Here is a 20552-nt window from a genome sequence, read left to right on the forward strand (position 1 = left end):
GCTGTGTCTCCCGCCCGTTCGTTCCAGAACAGACGACTCCTAGTGTACTATTAGATTGCGAAATGCAGCCCCCAATCCGACAGCCCTCTGATTCCTCAATTTCCTCGTTCCAGCAGGAGGGAATCTTGCTTAAAGCCATCCATCATTCCACGAAGGCGCTTCGATCTCCGGTTGGCCGCTAGGCACCCTGGGCCTGGGCAGGCCCGGCATTTTGGGGTGACACGAGCCCGGGAAATGACCAACAAGGCCGTTGTCCACCCGGGAACCAACAACCGAAACGGATCATCCCGCTGCCGGTTCGCCCACTCCTTCGGCCTTGGTGATTCGCTCCGAGGCGATGGCTTTCGAAGAAAAGGGAATCCGAGCTGGCGGGCCGAAAGGGTTGGGGACCGGGGATGAACAAGAGACCCTGGCTCGGCCAGCGTAGGGCTGAGCTTAACGTTAACGTTATTTATTTTCCGTCAGCTGTGAGCCACCAGAAACAAATTGCTGAAATACCTACATAGCAGACTCCTCGAACCTTGATATTAACTCGTAAAGCCGCGAATTAGGGGTTTCGCGGATTTTGCGATACGTAAATGGCATCGGAACCTCCGGGAATCATCCACATGGAGTCATTCCCGCTAATAGGTGTATCTACATACTGTGACTACCTGTACCCCCCCTTAAAATCATCAACGTTAACCCCGCGTCGAGTGATGGATCCCTCGTCATCCTTTGGGCTAGACCTCGCCTTGCGAGAGCTTTCCCGCGGAACCTACCGGCTAGGTTACGATGAGTGGCAAAAGCTTTCGCCGGCTGATGATAATGATGGCAACGATCTTACAATCTGGTTGATACCACGGTTAACCAACGGTTGCATGTGATTGAGAATGAGATCGAGACGAATTTGAGGGTATGAAGCTGGGACCTCGACGCCATGGACCATTTCCAAGCAGTTGCGAAAGTCCATAAGAGGGGCTTGGACACAAATGTAACGATTGCGGCTCTCGAGTCGCATACCAAGCAAGCCTCGAGCAAGTCTAGAATTTGAGCAGACAGCCGAAAGACTAACGCTGTCACCCCATCTGATCGATCGTCCAGTTGTACACTCCCGGAGGAACTCCCCGTCCGATGATCATATCTCGAGAAGGATGACACAAGAGATGATTTTCTTTGCTCCACCTTGTCCACACAGTGTGTGCCCTACCCGTCATCGGGGAAGGGGTCTATGAGGTAGCATCCGACGAGCTTGTGTCTAGACCGCAAACTCGCTGGGAAAATCCCGTTTACACCATCTGAGCCTATACCTATGTAGTTGGATAAGCTATGGGAGCAGCGTGAAGCATGTGAAGCACCGAAACTATTCCTACTGTTGGGATCCTTGCTTTTGTCTACACATACATGTGTGTCCACTGATTTTGAAGGGCTAAAGAATGACCGACGTAGCGTGATCATCCTGGGGCGAATAAGGGTTGACATTTCGTGTGTTCTCCACGGCACGGTGGTCTGCAACAATACGAGATAGTATATCACTCCCTGATCACAAAGACAAAAAGCGATGAACGGAATGCTTTTTTTCGTGCTTGGGCTCATATGGACCCATTACCACAACTTTAGGGTCCTCAACACCCAGAAAACCTGCATCATCAACTGGTACCCGGCTAGGCCGCCAACCTAGGTAATCACCGCAAAGGAAAAAAAGCTTTTGGTGAAATCATCGCCCCGTCCTTGTCCCATGCACTTTCTCCTAACCCGGCAAAGGCTCAGTCGGCCACATGCTTTTCGACCCACTCAGCCAATACCATCAACGTCCACCAACCGATGCTTTACCGTCCATAACCCAACCATCAAACTAATCCAAGAGTACATTATACCTCATGAAAGAGAGAGAAAATATGTGAAAAATATAACAAGTCATCACCAATCCAATGCAAGCATAGCGGTTCACCGCCCATATGTAGTCATCGTCATCATCGCCATAACACCGTCGTAAGCCCGCATCATAAACCACTGCTATCAGATCACCCTCACAACCATAGATAGTCATAAGCCATGCAGTCACCATCGACGACATAAAAAGCAAGAAGAAACCACGATGAGAACGAGAAAATATAAAAAAAACTGCAACGCAAATTTGTGTGTAAGTAGAACGACAACTAATCCCAGCTCGACCAAACCAACTTCTCGTGCACCCTGTCTTTGGACGATGTAATTACCCCCTAGGTGAGGATACCAAACCCCCTCGTGAGAGGAATGGAGTCCAAGGCCCGACTGCTTGATGGAGTTGGTAGGATGAATGTGACGCGAAGAGGGCTAGGAGCTCGGGAAGGGGGGGGAAGGGTGATGAAAAAAGGAGATATACAGAACGATTCGTACATGTACAAGTGAAGATAAAAAGAATGAAAGAAAGGGAAAAAAAGACCCCACGTTTCCTCTTGTGAGGACTCTCCCAACCCATGTTGACCTCCGTCCCTAGTCGTGATTTTGTCCTTCCCCCCTGAATTTGTCCATCGCCTTGCCTTGCCTTGCCTTGCTAATCTGTTGTCCTCCTGTGTCGACTTTTGTCCGCATTATACTCTTGTGCTGCCGCGGCGGGCACTGCCGGATGGTCGAAGATGGCGATGATGATCTAGCCGTGGTAGGCGGGCAGATAAGACCGGGCAGGAAGAGACCGCTAGGGGCTGGGTTTCTCGAAGGTTGAGGGTGAGTAGGCATATGCCACTCTGGGAGAGGTCGGGAATGAAGAGCAACGTGAACCCAGCTCGGATATGTGTAGCAAATGAACCGGTGCGAAGAAAGCCGGCGCAAAATGTAGATGCGCCGGGGAAAAATGAGAGAAGACGAATAAACCCCGAACGCCGTCCATGACCCAATTTTCTCCTTTTATCTTCCATGCCGAAGTCGCTATTTTCCGTTGCGCCAGTCCGATGTGTTCATGGTTGGTATGTCCCAAACCCCCGCGTTCCATGCCGACGCTGATATAGATGCTCGATGTGCGAGCGATGGTCCCAGTGCCCGGACCACGGATGCCGAAAAAAAGGAAAAAAGAAAGGAAGAAATGAAGAAAGAAAAAAGACCGAGTCGGTTTGTTCGGGGTAGTAGGACCGATGAAAAGCGAAGTATTAAAGGTTGTATGTGTAACGGTGTTCGGCCGGATCACGGTCTGCATTTAGCAAGACCCACTGACTGGCTATCGAAAAAGAAGCGAATTTTTTTAGCCAATTTGTGTTGTTTTTAGATCTTTTTTTGTTGTTTTCCTTTCAGGCGGAAGATATCACACTGAACACTGACATCCGGTTGCAGGTCCAGTTCTTATATGTCGATTTGTTTGTCGTCCGTGTCCTTCCGCTTGATGAAGAATTGTGAGCCAAAGGCGAAGAAAAGAGAGAGAAAGACGAAAGACAAAGAAGTTGGGCCGCTATCGTATCATCATTCGCTCATCATCATCACCCATGATGTCCTACTACCCCTTAACTTGGGACGTTTAAGGTCGGGGGTTGGAAATGGGCGGGTATTCATAACCCTCCGGGCCCGAAGCGCTGGGACCCGAGCCAGGGGCAGAGGGGCCAGGCGGACCGCCGCGGAGGGCAAGACGAGGACCGGTGGTCGACGCAGCGGGGGCGTGGCCCATGGAGTCAGCCCCGGTGTTGACGCCAGGAATCGGGAGACCGGTGTAGGCTGGGTAGCGAGAGGCGGGATCGTAGCGCGGTCGCTGGTCTCGCTCCGAAGGGTAGCCCGACTGGTACATTGAGCCAGGATAGGCGGGGCGATCGTTACCCATCGCGGGCTGGGTAGGGCGAATGGGAGTGCTCAGGTTGCGCGAGTGCTTAGCTGCGCTGACGGGAGGAGCAGGTCCCGAAGGGACACCCTGGTAGCCGCTATCATACGGCGGCATGTAGCCGTTGTTCGGCGGAGGGTAGGAGGATGTATTAGCCTGTTGCAATCTACGCTGGCGAGCATCGTAGTCCGGTGTCCAGTACCCATTCTGGGGCTGGCTGGCCTGGGCGGCGAAATATGAGCCAGTGTTATAGTCGTTCTGGCCATACCCACCATAACCCACTGGTTGCTGGGCATACTGGTTGTAGTTGTTGGTGCCTAGCGAGGCGGAACGATGGTGAGCCGGCTGGGGCGGTGGAGCGGGGTACATGCTCTGGAAGTTCGGGGCGCCGCCGTAGTGGTTGGGCACGGGAGCTCCCCGGGGAGGGAAACGCTGAAGATCACCAACATTTCCGCGAGAACCGTCATCGGGGAGCTCCGCGCGATGGTCGCTCTCGTTAGAGCGTTGACGCTTGGGCTGCTGCACCCTGCGACCCTTCTTGTCGGGGCCAGGGCCAGAGCCTGATCCGCCCCTAGTCTGCCTAGGCTTAGCCCTGGTACCGGTAATGTTGGGGAGGATTTCGATATCCGGGAAATGGGTCAGAATGCCGCCCTCTAGCTCGCTGTGGATGCGAGCGACAATGCGAATGATCTCTAGTGTGGGCTTGCCACTGCCCACCACCGCCAGAATCCACTGCGGGACAAGACTGAGGTCCATTTCCGCGGCGGCCGCCGGGTCCACATCGTCGTCATCCTCGTCAGGAGATTTGCGCTTACGAGACTTGGTCTCATCGTTTAGGCGGAGCTGCTCGCGACGGCGAACAGCCAGGGTCCAATCCACGACGATGCCATCGTCAATGGCACCAGTGTCCATGTTGTAGTTGCTCCAGGCCTCAAGGCGTAGGACCTGGATCTCGACCATACGGCACAACTTTATGTTGTACTCATGATCATTCCGGTAGCGAGCGCGCTGATAGTGCTTGCGGCAGACCCACATCCACACGTTCTCCGGAATCGCGCGGGTGCAGTTTTTGTTGCGGCCAAAAATATGTGACATGGATTTGCGCCATGGGATTTCTCCATTGGCTTCCCTGCTGATGTTGCAATCGTCCATGAATTTGCAAACGCGGGCCTCGTGGATGTTTATTTCGTTGAAGAGGCGGCGGCGGGTATCGCATAGGCGAGGGACCGCCATAGCAATGAGGTTGTCATGAAGACGGAACCCCACCGCCGGGTTGTTGGCCGGGTTGGCCTGGAAGATGGCACCCGAAGCTGCGACAGCCGGTGCGGACTGAGCGGCCAAAATAGGGGCTGTAGCGACGGCGGGAACAGTCGCAGTGGGAACCGCCGCGGCGGGGAGAGCGGCAACGGTATCAGCATTGGAGTTGTTGTTCAGCGCAGGGGTGACCGAGGGCTGAGCGGTCGGCTGGGCATCCGGCGACGACGCGGCGCTCTGAGAAGCAGAAACCGATTGGACAATGGTAGTCTGGTCTTGAGATGGGCTGTTTGGTGTTTTGTTAGCATGGTCCGGGCACAAATGTCTTGAGGTCAGGGTAGGTAGGCATTGATCAGAATTGGTGGGAGGTGAGAAGGATTTGGTAATGGAAAACGGGCGGCGGTGATAGAATGAGGTTTGATGATGGCAAAGACTTTCATTAAAGGCCGCCGCCCAATGCCCGGAGCAACCCGGGATCACAGCCTTTGTGCAGCCATGTTGGTGACCGGATGGTGATGGTGTTTCGGGGAATTGTGGCTTGGGGATCTGCAGGGCCCTGGCCTATGTGGGGCTGTATGCAAGGTCCCGAGCTCTGCAGTGCACTCCAGGCTGCAAAAGGTGGGGCACCCATGTGCAGGAGCCCCACAGATGCAAGATGCGGCTGCAGGAACCCCACCAAGACCGAAGGGGAATCTGAAAGTCAAGATCTTGAGTATCAAGAGGGATGGGATCCCTCATGGTACTTGCAATCCGACGTTTTCAGGTGCTCTTCTGTGAGTCTAGGTTTTTGTGGGCTGGGGGGGATGAATGGGGGAAAAAACGGAAGTCTGAGGATTGCGGGGTGATTGCAAAAGTGATTATCGTAGAGCGATAAAAATGCAACTTGCAGCTGCCGCTGCCCAGCGGTGATGATTGGGGGAACTCGCTATGAATGAGGATGCTCGATAGTGAACTTACCTGCTTGTCTGAGATTGTCCATTAGGCTGTCGGCGATACATGGGCATCGCAAGGTCGGTAGGCGACTCGGCGCGGTCGTCGTCTTCGAGCAAAATGGCGGTTCGATTGTTAAGAGACGGCGGATTGCCCGCTTGGTCGGCTTGGTTGACCATATCGGCCATTTTCTTGAAACGTTCGATGTTATAATGCAACGGAAATGTGCCGCTGATGGAACTTGCGGATGGAGGTGTGGTGGAATAAGTAGTTGAGTAGGAAGTATTGCGAGAATGGGATGCTGAAGGTGGGAGGTTTGTGGAAGAAGCAAAAGAGTCGGTCGAGGATTGAGAATGCGAGTATTTATGGCCGCGGGGACCCTCGCCGATGAGGGGCTGGTGACCAGGCGAAAAAGTTGGGATAGAACCATCTTGCCGTGAACAACCCTCCTGTTCCGGCCTATTCAACAGGTGGTCAATACCTGACGGCGCGCTCATTGTGACTTGGCCAATGAGCTGGCACCGCGTGAGGTTGTCGAGATGAGATAAAAGGTTGACTATGCCGCCAGCGCGCCGGCCAGCAGTGCATGTGATTGATTGTTGCAGCGGAGGTACCGAGTTGAAAGGATAATCGTAATGCGAACAATAGGCGGCCGGAAGGGCAAGAACCAAAACACGATCGTGTTGGTCACGATCGTGACTCGATTATTCGGGAAGGAGGCACCTGGCACCTGAGAGATGATAATGTGAGCTAACTAGAGCATCCACGACAACGACGAGGACAAGGTGAGCCAAGCCGAGAAGAAATAATAGACGACGAAGGCGAATGGAAAAGAAGTAGGAGAGGACTAAGGAAGCTGCATAGGTAATTTAGATCATTCCCGCCACGAAAGCAGCGTCGAAATGTGGTCGAAGGAGTGTCGACCCAACATAGGACGAGGAGACAAGCAGAGCTGAGCCGGCGAAACAAGAAACAGAACACAAGAAGGATGAACTAGACAAGACGGGATGGCCTTAAAGCGCCGCCCTCTCGAGAGCATGAATCGAGGGCACAGTCTGGAAACAGTGAATGTCTGAGCTCAGGCAGTCGAGTCCACTGGGACTGACCCTGGGCGGCGTTTTGAGGAGAGCCAGGGTGACCCGGCAGGGGGCGTGGGTGTCAAGAAGAGGGAAGAAAGGTTGGGATGTGTGTCAAGCATGGGGCGGGGGGTGTGAGAAGGAGTGAGAAGCCCACATGTTAGTACACTTGCGTGATGAGCGCAGTGATACCGACACAGGAGTCGACGGGGGGAGAAGGGGAGGAGTTTGTTTGTCGATTACTGCTGTGTCGAGTTATCGACAGCAGTCGCCACATACCTACTCCACGCGAGGATGCGCCAAAAAAGGAGAGTCGACTTGCGAACGGTAGCGTGATGCATATGAAGCAGAAAGCACAAAACGGGTCGGGTACGGGAGATCGGAGGGTTGGTGGAGCAAGCACAACAACAAGAGTGAAAGAAGGTCGGAAACAAACACAAGATGGGGGAGAAAGAGAGATGAGTCTCACAACTACTTACAGGACGATTTGTTCTCCCAAGTTTCTAACGCCTCCAACACAGATTGAACCATCGAATTACCAAACAGGGCTGGGAAAGGCGAGGGGGTGGCCCAGTCCAGGACGATGCGGGAGGCTCAACAGACGGAAACCCGGAAAGGCCTCGTTCGGTACGCACATCCTACACAACAATCGAACGTTCTCATCTTTGGGACCGCACCGTCCAGACCCGGTGCCTTGTGGGCTCGCAGGCTGGCTGGATGAGGCGTAGCAGCCGCGAGGATCGACGGGCTGAAACGGCTCTTGGAGGGACGCCATGTTTGGCCCCGGAACGGTGTGCGATCAGACTGGGTCAACAGGGAGCCTATTGTCACTGCGACGCTCAGGGCGAAGTCGGTTCATCCATCGCTCGCATCGTGGGGTAATCTCATGTGTTGAGAAACATGCCCGAGCAACCGAAAGCACTGCGAATTCGGTCCCGGTCTCGTGCCCCTAGGGCCTTGTTCCTGCTACGGTAAGAAAAAAAAATAGAAAGCAATGAAGGAATTGGCTCAAGGCCGGGCGTGGCGGAAGGCCATAACGGTCACATGAAAAAATGTTTACTTTTCTCCTTCTTTAACATCTCTTTTGGCGGAGCAGCCGGAGGCCATTCGCCAATCCTAGGACAAAACGATCGAGAAAGTTGTGGAGGTTGGAGGTGGGATGCACAAACCTCCCACTTCCATTGCCTCAGACAGACGTCAACCACCCGACAAGGGTTAGCGTCTGGAACCAAAGTGATCTGCACTGCAGATTCCATGCTGGGCGTCCGGGGTGAGACACAACAGGTAAGTTACACCACACGCAGGTACGGGCCGGGTGTAATTTACAAGCACGAAACGGAATCAACGTTGCGATTGGACACCTATTTTGGTACAACGTTTGGTGGCCTTTAGATCGAATGCGTTTGGAAAATTATTCAGACCACAATTGCTGTGGCATGATTCTGAATGCACGAGGTTTCCCCAAAATCTATGGGTTCTGACTCAGCTTCGGAATGAGGTTCCCTGCAGCTGCAGGGAGGTGCCGCAGGTTTCAAGCACCGTGCCCGACCTTGGGCAACGGGCCAGCACAATGCCACCACATCAACCTACAGTACATATGTCGACACAAAGCCCTTAGTCGCGTTGCGGTGCGTCTTGGTGATACCAAAAACTGGTAATGTGGAACAAATGAACGGTCATCGGGTGGCTACCCACGGCCATCTGGTCACCCGACCACAACTAGCAACCCAAGAATCGGCGGAATCCACACTGAAGGTCACCCGCTGGGCTCCCCGTCTCTATTTTACACACTGAGCTGCGAGGACAAATATTTGGGACGCCCGATCGACACACCCCTGGTCATCGAAGCTTTCGAAAACACCACAGCCGCCAAAGTTACTTAGAGACCGGGATACCGGGCCCGAAAGAACAATCCCGCCGTCGAAACCCCAAGTATAGATAGGAGCAGAGAAAGTTTCTAGCCTGACGTCCGGGACCGAGGGAGGTAGTGATTGAACAAGAATCACGGCAGCCTAGGAGGAAAAGCCACCTTTGGTCGAATCCCAAGTGTCATCAGAACACTAGGCTATAAAACTCCAGGATTACAAATCGAAACATGCTTGGGAGGCGGTGCGAGAACTATCAGGCTGAGGCTCAAGTGCCGGATATAGGTTCACGTACCGTGCCGGAAAACAAGTCGTCAACGTGGTAGAATGTTGAACCTGTGAAGCGTCAACATCAACTCCCAAGATTTTGGGTAGCAGTGGGCGCTGTTCCTTGCCCAGAGAGGTTGGAATGGAACACTGGCATACTGAATTTCGAATACCAGGTCCCGAAGTAGAGAGCGAAATACTATCATAGACGGAACCTACGCCTTTGGATCGAAACAACCGTCTTACGGTGGCCTCGCTACGGATAGTCCGTAGAATAACCCGAGGCTCTTACCCACGAGGTTAAAACCTGACAGCCAATTACAGGAATCAAGATACGAGCCCATAGGTCAATGTCCTTTTTTCCAAGTTTCTTCTTTCTTCTGCCTGGCGGTTTCATACGCCGCCTTCCTTCCGCCAATGAATAAACGGACTGACCTTGGGCGTATGCTTCTCGGGAAGGCTTACCGATCCGAGCTGCCCGAGTATGATGGCTTGCTAACATGCACTTTGTTGATCCTTTACGCCCTCTGTACCGTGACCTAGATTTTGCAGATTCAAGAGCGAGCCATACACCTCGGATAGCACCGGTCTCCCTTCGTCGCGAGGTTGGCCATGATGGGAAATTTGCCGATTGTTTACACGGCGTTTCTCCATTGTACTCTCGTTCATACCGGCAATACACCCTCGCAAGGGTCATGGGCATTTACCGTGATGACCTGCAGTCCCTTAGTGTTATATCGGTGCCTGGATGCGGCAACGGGGACTAGTCGGGTTGGGATGGCCAAAAATAGTGCCTAACGGCGTTCCATGGGGTGGGGTGCCTCGATATCTCGATTCAGACGATCGGCGGACGTGAGTCTGCGGCACAGTCGCTAAATCCCTGCGTTTTCAGTGTCTTTCGGCTGTTCGATTCGCGAGAATTTGAACAATATACATACTGTTTTGAATGAACTTTGAATTCGGCCAGTTCTTGTAAGTATGGACCCATCTTTGTTCTTAATGTTGAACGAGCGCGTGGGGAATTTTCGGGCTGACCAGGGATGCAATGTGTAACCACATGATTCATTTGGGGGTTTTTGTTGGTCACTAATGACCTATTGGAACAACATTTTCGAAACCGAAACAAACAAGACAGTTCTAAAAGAAGAGAACTGTGGCCCTCCGATGATCCAGCCTTCCTCTCAGGCTCCCCTTGTTTCTAACCCTCCGGCTCTCTCAACAACTTCACAACCCTACCGCGATATCAATCTTTGCCAACCGTGCCAAGGTTGAACCGAAATAGGAAGTTAAAAAAACGGAAGCCAAGAAAAGGGCATCCATACCCAGACTTCCTGGCCACACACCGGCTCTTTTGCTCTTCTTTGCCATCAGATCGCACTTCCAGCAGGCACCAACAGCCTCAAACCGGGCAATATGCACAATCGAGGCACCGTGCCGCTCAGATGGAATCTCATTCCTCTCTCCCCGTCTCGCTTCGGCGGCACGGTGGACGGCACAGTACATTGAAATTACCGAGCAAGTGGGTCTTTTTGGATACCAAGACGTAATATACGCACTCTTTCCGGGATACGTGCAGGAACATGATGCCTAATACGCCGTCTTTCCAATATCACCGGAACACATTACAGCCATAACCGTCGAAGGAAAATTATCACTCTCGAGAGCTAAACTGAGCAAAATACGACAAGGTCATGGCTATCGGCATGTTGCACTCCTCTTCTTAATCCAACGGCCCCCATCTCATCTCGTTTCGTCCCGTCCCATCATCGTGGTACGGGTCGACCTGTCCCACCAATGCAGGTGAGCGGGTCGGCGGCATTGACTGAATCGGGGAATTGAATGGTCAGGCTTGGGGCTGGCGTGCTTGATTCCCTTTTCGTCACTTACACGCGGGTGGTGGTTCACCAACAGACCCTCGCGGCCCCCAACTTCTAGTCTGAATCGCCCCCACAATGTCGTATCTTCGTTTTCGGGGTTCTTCTTCATCTCGTCTTCTCATTTCCGGGGTCTATTTTCTTTCTTTACACCGAACTCGCGAGGAGCGTTTAAGTGTCGTATTAGCTGTACGGTTGTGGTTTGACTTCTATTGTGTTCAAAGGCACATTCCCTTGTTTTTACTTTGTTGGTGTTGAACATGTTTCACCCACAGACAAGACCGTGCACTCAATTTGTTGGCTAACATTCAAGCCCAGATCATCTCAAGTACGTGCGCCGGTGTCCCCTGAACTGTATCAGATATGTTTGTTTGTTTAACCGCCAGTTTGGGGGCGAGAAGTGCGAGGTTCCCCTCGTATATGGATGTGAAAGTGCTCCCGTCCCAGTTTTCCCAAGAAGCAAGCCATCTTGTGTTCTCGTTTGGCGGGGTTCGCCGTAGTGGCGGTGGCGCTTTAACGTTAGACGAGACGGACTTTTGTCTCTAGGCGAAATATTGTTGGTGAATGCCTCTCCTTTTGACTCGATATCGGGGGCTGTGCCTTCATACCCACCCACACACCCCCACCCCAAACACGCCTTAACGATGTATTCATGGTTCGGTAGGGATTTAGAATATGGATTGCACACCGGTGACCGTACCCGCCTCGGAGCGATATTTCGGACTGTAAGGGCTTTTGAAATCAAAGGTTCGGAATTAGATGGGACCGGGCTTTGTTGGCCCGCTCGCAACTTTTCTGCGAGAGTTTGCATAAGCCCCATCGCTTCCATCGGTGCTTTCTCCCCGCTTCGGAAGGAAAACGATAGGATCGGACCTTGTGTCAGGGCTATGGAGACGGCAGTGTCCGGCCCTCTCGACCGTGGCTATGATAATTGCGAAAGGGATGCATCCATTCCTTCACGGGACCCGAGGTCGGTATTATCCGTCGAGATATGAAGACGGGATGACGCCCCCCTCCGGAAGATTGCTTCATCTGTGTTTTTGTGGGCGAGAATGTCATTGTTGGCCGGTTGAGAGGATCTAGTTTCGTTAATTTGTCTGGTCCAACCCATCAGCGTAGTCAAGTGTGTAGAAACTTAGCAAATAACAGGCTAACGGTTAGATTCTCAACAGTCACCCCCTACCCACCTTGATTTCTATGCACAGCAGCAATAAATTGGAGATATTGAATGCAGGTCAAAGAGGCTATGAAGCTCTGCGGTGGCGCTCTGAGTTTATGAGCGACGTAATCAGATTAGATGGTGTTTCTCCACGGAGCACTGCCAGCTTGTTGGAGGCCATCTTGTCTGGAGTAAGTTGATGAATCAACCCGGGGACGTGCCTTTGGATGGTTGGGTGCGGTACGGCTCGGGGGATTTATGAGACGGCTCAACACTTCCTGAAACTTTCTAGTGCACCTCTTGTCGTTGTTTGTGACACTAACCGTCATCCAAGAAACGGCATGGCACTTATGATTGACACATGGCCAAGATCCACACCCCCAACATGCATTTCCAGACCTGGGGTTATTCTCCGATTGATGTACGTCAAAAGGCATGCTGGTAACACAACTGCCGGACTAAGAAAGCGAATGAAGTGTACCATGAACGACAGCACGAGGCGGGATTTGACCACGCCGCAGTGTAAGCTAGGAAATGGCGTGAGACCGTCGCACCATGGATCGCGGCTGAGACTAAGGTGCTGACTGTGCCTGCTCCTAAATAAATCCGCTTTTGGGATTTGCTGATGCCTTGTTTTACTTGGCTGTTGGTGCTCGGATTTGTCGTCCGTCTCGTCTCATTGTTGTGGGTGGTTGTGTTGGGCTGTTTGAGAAGTTGAGGTGGCGGGTAAGACGTCCAGACGAGGAAACCGTTGATGGTTTGTCATTGGGAGAGATGATTTGGGATTTGGGACGTCTGGGTGGGCACTTGATTAAACGTATGATTCAAATCACCATTGACGGAGAGATGATGGCGAAGGAAGACGCAAAGAAAGTAACTTAGTTGTCTCTATCCAGAAAAATAAGTAGAAAAGAAAATCCGCAGTCAACCTGAACAAGACCACAATGCAGCCCAAATTGGTCCTCCGTAAGGTATATACAATCACACTTTAGTCTAGCCCCCTCCACCCCCAATATCATCGAACCCCTTAATGGAACTGGTCTTCCGTCACACCCTTACCCATAGCCGCCGTCGAGCTCACACCACCCGTCACCATCTTCTGCAGCTCATCCACGTAGGTCGCACCGCTCCACTTCTGGTGCTTGACCACGTCGACACCAAGCTCCATCTCGGGCTCCTGGACCAGCTCGCCGTACGCGCGCATGCCCTGGGTGCCGTACGCACGCGCGAACCGGTCGCTCGCCAGCGCGGTGGTGTGCAGGCCGGCCAGGGTGATGAACTGCCAGCAGTAGCCGAGGCCGGCAAGGCGACGGATGTAGGTCTCTTGGTCAGCGCGCGGCATCGCGGTCTTCCAGTTGAACGAAGGGGAGAGGTTGTAGGCGAGCCTAGGGGAGTCAAGAATGTTAGTCACAAAATTCAGGGGTAGGTGAGAAAAAGGGGTGAAAGGGAAAAAAGGGGTTGCATACTTTTGCTCCGGCCACACGGCGTGCACGCCACGCGCAAACTCCTCGGCCTGCTTGAAGTCGGGCAGCTTGCTCTCCATCCAGATGGCATCGCAGTACGGCGCATACGCAATGGCGCGGTTGACCGAGCAGTCACACCCGCCCTTGAGGCGGTAGTAGCCCTCCCGAGTGCGCGGCGCATCCCAGTCGAAGTAGATATCCCGGCCCAAAATCTCACGAGCCACAGCACGCGCCTCAGTGTTGGACAGCTGCTTGCCCTTGATCGCCTGGCGATAGCGGTCGGCTTGGGCAGACGTGCCCGAGGCGGCAATGGCGTCGAGCACGGCGTCGTCGAAGCGCTTGATGTCGGCCTGGGCCAGCCACTTGTCCTCGATTTCCTGAAGGGCGTCACCAGCCTTGCCGGCGCGCTCGGCGGCAACCATCAGGTCGTTGAGCGGCTGCAGGTTGGGGTTGGTGCTGCCGAGGATGAAGGCGTGGTCGCGTGGGTCGATGGTCGTGGTGATGAGGGTCGCGGCCTCGGCGTCGGTGCGCGCAATCGCGAGGAGGTCAGAGCCTAGAAGGTGTTAGGAAGACTGTTCATTATGATCTCGTTGGTTAGGAAATGGGAAATCATACCCATGATATCGGCCTGCGCGCGGATGGCGACCAGGCGGTTAATGTGCTCGGAAATGGGCACAAGCACCTTGCCGGCCATGTGGCCGCACTTCTTGGTGCCCGGCGCCTGGTCTTCAATGTGGATGCCAGCGGCGCCCTTCTCGATAAAGAGCTTGGTCAGCTTCATGACGGCAGTCAGGCCGCCATGGCCGGTATCGGCATCAGCGACGATGGGACGCAGGTAGTCGATGTTGGCCAGTTTAGCACGCTGGGCCTTGGGTACCGATAGGCGCTCCTGGCGTTGCTTGCGGTCGTGGAAGAGCTGCGCCATGAAGAGGTGGCCGACCTTGTTGGGAACGGTGGTCTGTAATCGTCAGTTCCAATCTTTCTTCATTTTTAAGCCGGCCGTGACTCACGTAGGGGTAATCAGCCAGATCCGGGCCAGGCTCATCGGACGACGAAGCGGTCGACGACGACTGCCAACCCGAGACGTAGACGGTGTCGAGGTATTTGGCCATTTGGGTGACCGCCGTAGGTTCCAAGCAGCCGTACGTGTAGCTAGCATCCTTGTTCTGACGTTGTAACTGTATTAGCACATTTCCTCCTGGCTATCGATCAGTGGGTGCAACTAAGCGTCCGGGCGCCGTACCTGGAAGCGGTTCTCGAGAATGTTCCACAGCTTCTTGCTCTGAGCGTTGCTGGCGTACTCGATCTTGAGGTTACCGCGCTTGTTGACGATCTGCTCGGCAGTAAAAGGCCGACGGGTGTACCGCCATCTTGAGTCACTCCACCACCTCTTGACATCTTCGACCTCCTTGGCGAAGAGCTCGTCTTCCCGGGCTGGGTCCACGGAGAGGTTGATCATCTTGTTGGTAGCCATGATGGGCGTCACGGTGTTGTTATGGTAGAGAGAGGAATGAGAAGCAGGACAATAGGAAGGCGGTGACGCCAGTGGTGAATGGGTATCAGTAGTGGGATATGTTGACAAAAAACAGTCAACAGAGGAAAGAGGAAGAAAAGGTGAAAAGCGAAGAAAAACAGACCAAAACAATAAAAAGCACATGAATGACCCGAGAAATCTAGCCACCCGTGACATAGGATGGCTGGCCCATCCGAGAATACCTAGGGACCAGACCGGGCCAGTACCGGGGCGGTTTCCGGAGAACGGGGCGTATGGGAGGCCAGGGACCGGGCCTGTGAGTCGGGAGAGATCGGCCTAGCGGCTATTCCCCTGCCCATATTTCCAGAAAGGGCAATGAAGGAAATGGCATCAGGCGCCGCGGACTGGCACATTCATGCCACAAGAAGGGTTGCTTCCGCTCAGTTCGGCCATTGGATTTGGCCAGTTGATGAAAGGACAACTACTCTCTGTAGCCGTTTCGAACTCGAACCTCTATGCCACTATACGAAGAGATCACGACTTACCATAAAGACCGAGTCCAAAGCCCAAGCGCCAACAACATGATCATCCCCCTACCTAAAACAAGTAACAAAACACCCACTGAGTCGAACAATTGCTGCGGTACGTACCTCCCGTTGAGCCGAGCTTCGTGCCCTCGGCACAAGCCCCACCTTAACCGCCAAGTGACTTGCCCACCCCCGGTTTTGTTACCACCGCCGTCGGATTGCCGAGCCCAAGCCGACACCATGGAGCTGGAAGGGCCAATTACTATGTACCAAATCGCTTGCAACAAAACTGTGCTGAGGGAGAGGCTCATGAGTTGCTTGCGTTGAGCCAAGGCGGTTGAGTGATTCGCCGCTTGGATTTGGAGATCTACACAATCCGGGCTTAAGCGATATCAGGACAAGGACAACACCACGAAAGGAAATCGGGTCAGGAAGATAGAAAACAAAACGATGGGGGAGCAGCAAACCCGTATCCCTAATTGCCCTCCAATTTCATAAATTGACGACTTCCCTTTTTCTTTCCTGTAATTCAGGAGGCTCCCTGGCTTGAGAACTTGAATCACGCATTCCTGCGAGCGAAGCATGTGAAAGGGTCGAATGGCTGCGTCATTGGTGTCCAAGCGCGTTCCCCCGCGCCCCACTTTCCATCCAGACCCCTGTTTGCCGTTGACCTCGGCCCTCCACAATTGATTCTGGAGTCATGCGAGCCATGGAGCCATGACAGGTGGAGAAGCCAGAGACAATGGTCAGATATCACATGCAAATCAGCAGGTGAAGGAATTAGGAATGAGCTCCACACGATTTGTTCCTGTGTGTTTCGACAGCGTTGGAGAGGAATCGATGATGGGAATGGCATCAACAGGGGCCATTCTTTGTTCGTAAGTTCGGCCTTGTAAATAACTACATGGGATATCTTCTCTTCTTGTAGATTGTCGTCCAAATTCCTCATACTCCGGCTCGTCTCAAAGCTCATCGTCCTCGTCATCATCAGAGAGAAATATAGTCGTGGATCTTTTGGCTTGCAGTTTCTCTGCTTTGGTCGCCATCCCCGTTGTCATGACTTCCGCCTCTTTAATCTTGCGTGGCACCAACGGCGTGGCCGGGGGTTGCACTGGTGATGCGGCCTCCTCCAACTTGATGACCGGTAAAGGCGACAGCCGTACAGGAGAACCTGCCTTCTTATCCTTCACTGTAGTACCTTTCTGCTCTACCCCAGCCGCACTTGGAGTCTGGCTCTCTTGACTTCTGCTCCCCGCAGTGCTCGTAGTGTCCCCCAGATCCACCCCAGCCGCCTTCTTTTCATCCTCCTCCTTCTTCAGCACCGCCAATTCCCTTTCCAACACCTTCACCTCACGCACCCGGTAAAACATATCCAAGCAATTCCGTCGCTGCTCCTGCGTCCAGCTTTCAACAACTAGCGCAAAGTCCGTGGCGCTAGCAAAACCAAACTCGCGCGCCATCGAGCAGAATTGACGTCGCATCACGTCCTCGGGCGGGTTGAATTGGTGGTGCATTCGCCATGGGTTGCCGTTGCTGCCTGCCCCCACGCCGACGGGAGTACCGGTAGCACCGGTGGTCGGAGTCACGATATTTGCCTGACTGTCCGCAAAGAGTGCGCTGTTGCCCTCCGGGTCTTGGCTGTCCACGGGGTTGTTGGCCACCAGCTCCGCACGGCGTGAGAGCTGCGCCTCGACACGGCTGGTGCCGATGACTTCGGAGTTCTCGTGAGTGTATTCGACGCCGGCAGAAGTTAGGATGCCGGCGATAGCATCACTCTTTGGTTTGTTGGCCTTGCGCGAGCGGATCAGTTCTTCCTGGTTCTCAGCTGTGATGAGCTTGGCGAGCTGGCTCATCCCGCCCTCTTCGTCGTCATCGTTCTCTTGCTTGATGTAATTGAGGTCGTCGTCCTCATCCTTCGCCATTTTCTCAAGATCGACATCCGTCAGTTGGACGCCAGCTTTCGCTTCGGCAATGTTGGTCTTGTTAACAATCTCTCGAAGAACCACTTGATCGCCGTGGAAACTGAATAGGTTACTGAGGCCGAAGATCTCTCCCTTGCGATTACTATCCTGCTGGACGCCCTTGAAATATCGACGCTCGTTGGAGGCATTGTAGCCAATGTTGGCCTGCTGCTGCTTGTAGATTTGTCGGGCGTAAACAATTTCCTCGATGGTCCCCGCCGAGACCAAACGAAATACATCGACATCGCGGACCTGGCCGATTCGATAAGCGCGATCCTGAGCTTGTAGGTCGTAAGATGGGTTCCAGTGTGGATCAAATATGACCACCTTGTTCGCGGATGTGATGTTGAGTCCAACACCCCCGGCCCTGGTGGAGATGAGAAACACAAACTGAGAAGGGTCGGAGTTGAAATCGTCCACCACCTTTTGGCGGTCTTCGTAGCTCAGAGAGCCATCTAGAAAGCTGAAGTTGTAGCTCGTGTTATGAAACAGATGTTGCAGAATACGCAACAGCCGAACGCTATGCGAAAACACCAACACCTTGTCTCCGTTCTCATGCCAGAATCGTAGTAGCTTCTTAAGGATCTTCCACTTCCCACAAAACTCCGGGTTGGCCAGGTTGAGCATGGAGTCCCGGTTTCGGTATAGCTCTGCCCAGTCGTCGGGGACACAGGTCTGGAGGGCCTGAAGCTCCGAGCTCTGCTTTTCATTGGGGTCGGCGGCCAACGGGATTAGCAGCGTGAGGTGGTTCGAAATCTTCTGCAACGTCATGATGCTGGGGAAGACCACACTCATCCACGACCTCCCGTCGGGAAGTGCCTTGTAGCAGCACCAGCCGCCCTTGCGACCAGAGTCACAGTCGCAGGGATCGGACGACGAGTTGATCAAGGTGACCTGGGGGCTCTCAAGGAAGTTTTCGTATGCCTCGCGTTGAATTTCAGTGAGCGGGCAAAAGACAACCTTGTCTGTTTTCCGTGGTAGTTGATGGGCGATAAGGGTCTTCATACGCCGCAGAAAAAACTCGGGCAGTAAATTTTGGACCAGCTTCTTCGCTGTGCTCCGGGCCATGCTGAGCTGCTTCAACGTGGCGTCGTGAGATTGTCCGAGAGTGAGAGGTTTCGTGATGGTGTTGCTCCATTCGGCCAGTGTCCCAAAATGGCCCGGATTTGTCCAGTTCAACAATGTCCAAAGCTCTTCGTATTTGTTCTGAATGGCGGTCCCGGTCAGACCGATGCGGCTGAGGGCGTTCACACAGTCCATAGCCTGTGTTGTCTCAGACCTGCGATCTTTCAGGACATGGCACTCGTCGGCCACAACACAATCCCACTCAACCTCGTTCACAGCCTCGCGCATTTTCTTGTAGGTCACGTAGGTCGTAATCATGATCTCCAGGCGCCCGGCTTTGGCGGCCTGAAGGACGTCTTCCTTTCCAGCCCCATGGTAGGTATCCACATGCCAATAACCCCAGCGGTTCAGCTCATTTTTCCAGTTCTGAATCAGCGAGCCCGGGCACACAATCAGGACTCGTGGGTACCACTGATCGCCAGCCCGACGCATCTTCCTCATTCGTTTGGCATCCCGTTCGTCGGCTGTTTTTCCAAAGGCGGCGGTCAAGAAGGCAGCTACTTGCACCGTCTTGCCCAAGCCCATGTCGTCGCCGAGAATGCACCCGTTTTGATACACGAATCGCTGGTGCAGGAACTTGACGCCAGCAATCTGGTAGTCTCGGAGATACTGGGCCACCGACGCAGGGATAACACCCGCTGAGTACTCGAGCTCGATGTCCTGGTACGGGCGGCACGGCTTGATGCCACTGTTGGCGCCTTCAAATATGGGACGCTCCTCGAGTTTCGATCCATGCTCGTCGTCAGAGAAGTAGATGTCCGAGTAATCTGGGGGTAGCTTTAGACCGGCTTCCTGTAACAGTTTCCTATCCCTGTCAAACCCCTCCCTCCGCTTCCGTAGGTAGTCCGGGACACCTGCGTCGGCGTATTCTTCTTGGGGGCTCGATTCGTCGACGGCATTGACCCAAGCCCTCAGATCTCCAGGCTTCCTCTTTCTAATCGGTTTTGGGCCTCGCGCGGTGGACTTGTTGGCCGTCTTCTTCCCTTTTGTTGATACAGCCCGACGCTTCGTAGATGTTTGTCTATTCGAACCGATGCCGGAATCGGACTCGTCATCCGTCCAGGAAACCTTCTCCTCGAAGTCAACCGTCGATTTCCGTTTTCCCAATGTTTTCGCGCTTGGCGGGGCTTTGCGATCCTCCACCGACGAGGCGGTCAGATCATCATCCGATATCTCGATCGTACTGGCCATGTTTTCGAGTGTAGTGCATCGCGGCGGCGCGGGAAGGGCGAGGATTCGGGCGGGTGGGATGGAAGAGCAAAGTCCCGTCGCGCGTGCAACTTGCTTGAAGTGGGCGCGTTGTGGGGGACCGCAGATGGCGCGCTTGCACAGCGTGCGCACGTGACCGGGTCGGGCGAGGCGCTCGCGTAACGCAACAAGACTCAATCCTTCCAGAATAACTACAGGATACCTTGGCCCAAGCCGTCCTGAGGGTTAGGTTGCTCGAATCTAGCTCTCGCAGCAAATTAAAAGATAATTTCATGGGTTGCTCCTTGCTTGGATGGGCTTTTTCGAGGTTTCGAGGACGCGAGTGTGACTCGTCGAATTTTACGTCATTTTCTGATCCATCTCGCGAGGTACCTCCTGCCATAATGTTCTCACTTATGAAACTCTGGCTTCATTCCGCCTTTATGTTCTGAGGTGTCCTCGCATGGGGGCACAGAATTCGGACCGAAGGGCTCTTACAAGGAAGGAAAGGCCCGGGGCGGACACCTGCAGTGCTCGAGGTCTTCACGGGCCAACTAAAAGTCGCCGGCCCTTTCCGTCGCAAACATTGTACACAGTAACCTGGAAATGAGCGACGTTGCCCGCCAAAC

General features: G+C 53.7%; 3 protein-coding genes across 3 annotated transcripts; all 3 read right to left on the reverse strand.

Annotated features, from left to right (window-relative positions):
* Positions 1-3466: 3466 nt before the first annotated feature.
* Positions 3467-6132, reverse strand: C8A04DRAFT_23846 (uncharacterized protein; the record flags this gene model as incomplete). Its single annotated transcript, XM_062778842.1, has 2 exons — positions 3467-5300; positions 5972-6132. The coding sequence occupies 2 exons, from the start codon at positions 6130-6132 to the stop codon at positions 3467-3469; spliced, it is 1995 nt and encodes a 664-aa protein (XP_062641424.1).
* Positions 6133-13212: 7080 nt separating this feature from the next.
* Positions 13213-15122, reverse strand: C8A04DRAFT_23847 (isocitrate lyase; the record flags this gene model as incomplete). The annotated part of the gene is made up of 5 exons (XM_062778843.1): positions 13213-13570; positions 13652-14201; positions 14264-14606; positions 14659-14814; positions 14892-15122. 5 exons carry the CDS (start codon positions 15120-15122, stop codon positions 13213-13215), a joined length of 1638 nt encoding a protein of 545 aa, XP_062641425.1.
* Positions 15123-16611: 1489 nt separating this feature from the next.
* On the reverse strand, positions 16612-19926 carry C8A04DRAFT_8577 (switch 2; the record flags this gene model as incomplete). The annotated part of the gene is made up of 2 exons (XM_062785166.1): positions 16612-16677; positions 16840-19926. The coding sequence occupies 2 exons, from the start codon at positions 19924-19926 to the stop codon at positions 16612-16614; spliced, it is 3153 nt and encodes a 1050-aa protein (XP_062641426.1).
* Between the last annotated feature and the right edge of the window lie 626 nt (positions 19927-20552).

Source organism: Dichotomopilus funicola (assembly GCF_033296635.1).
Source record: "Dichotomopilus funicola strain CBS 141.50 unplaced genomic scaffold C8A04scaffold_1, whole genome shotgun sequence".
NCBI lineage: Eukaryota > Fungi > Ascomycota > Sordariomycetes > Sordariales > Chaetomiaceae > Dichotomopilus > Dichotomopilus funicola.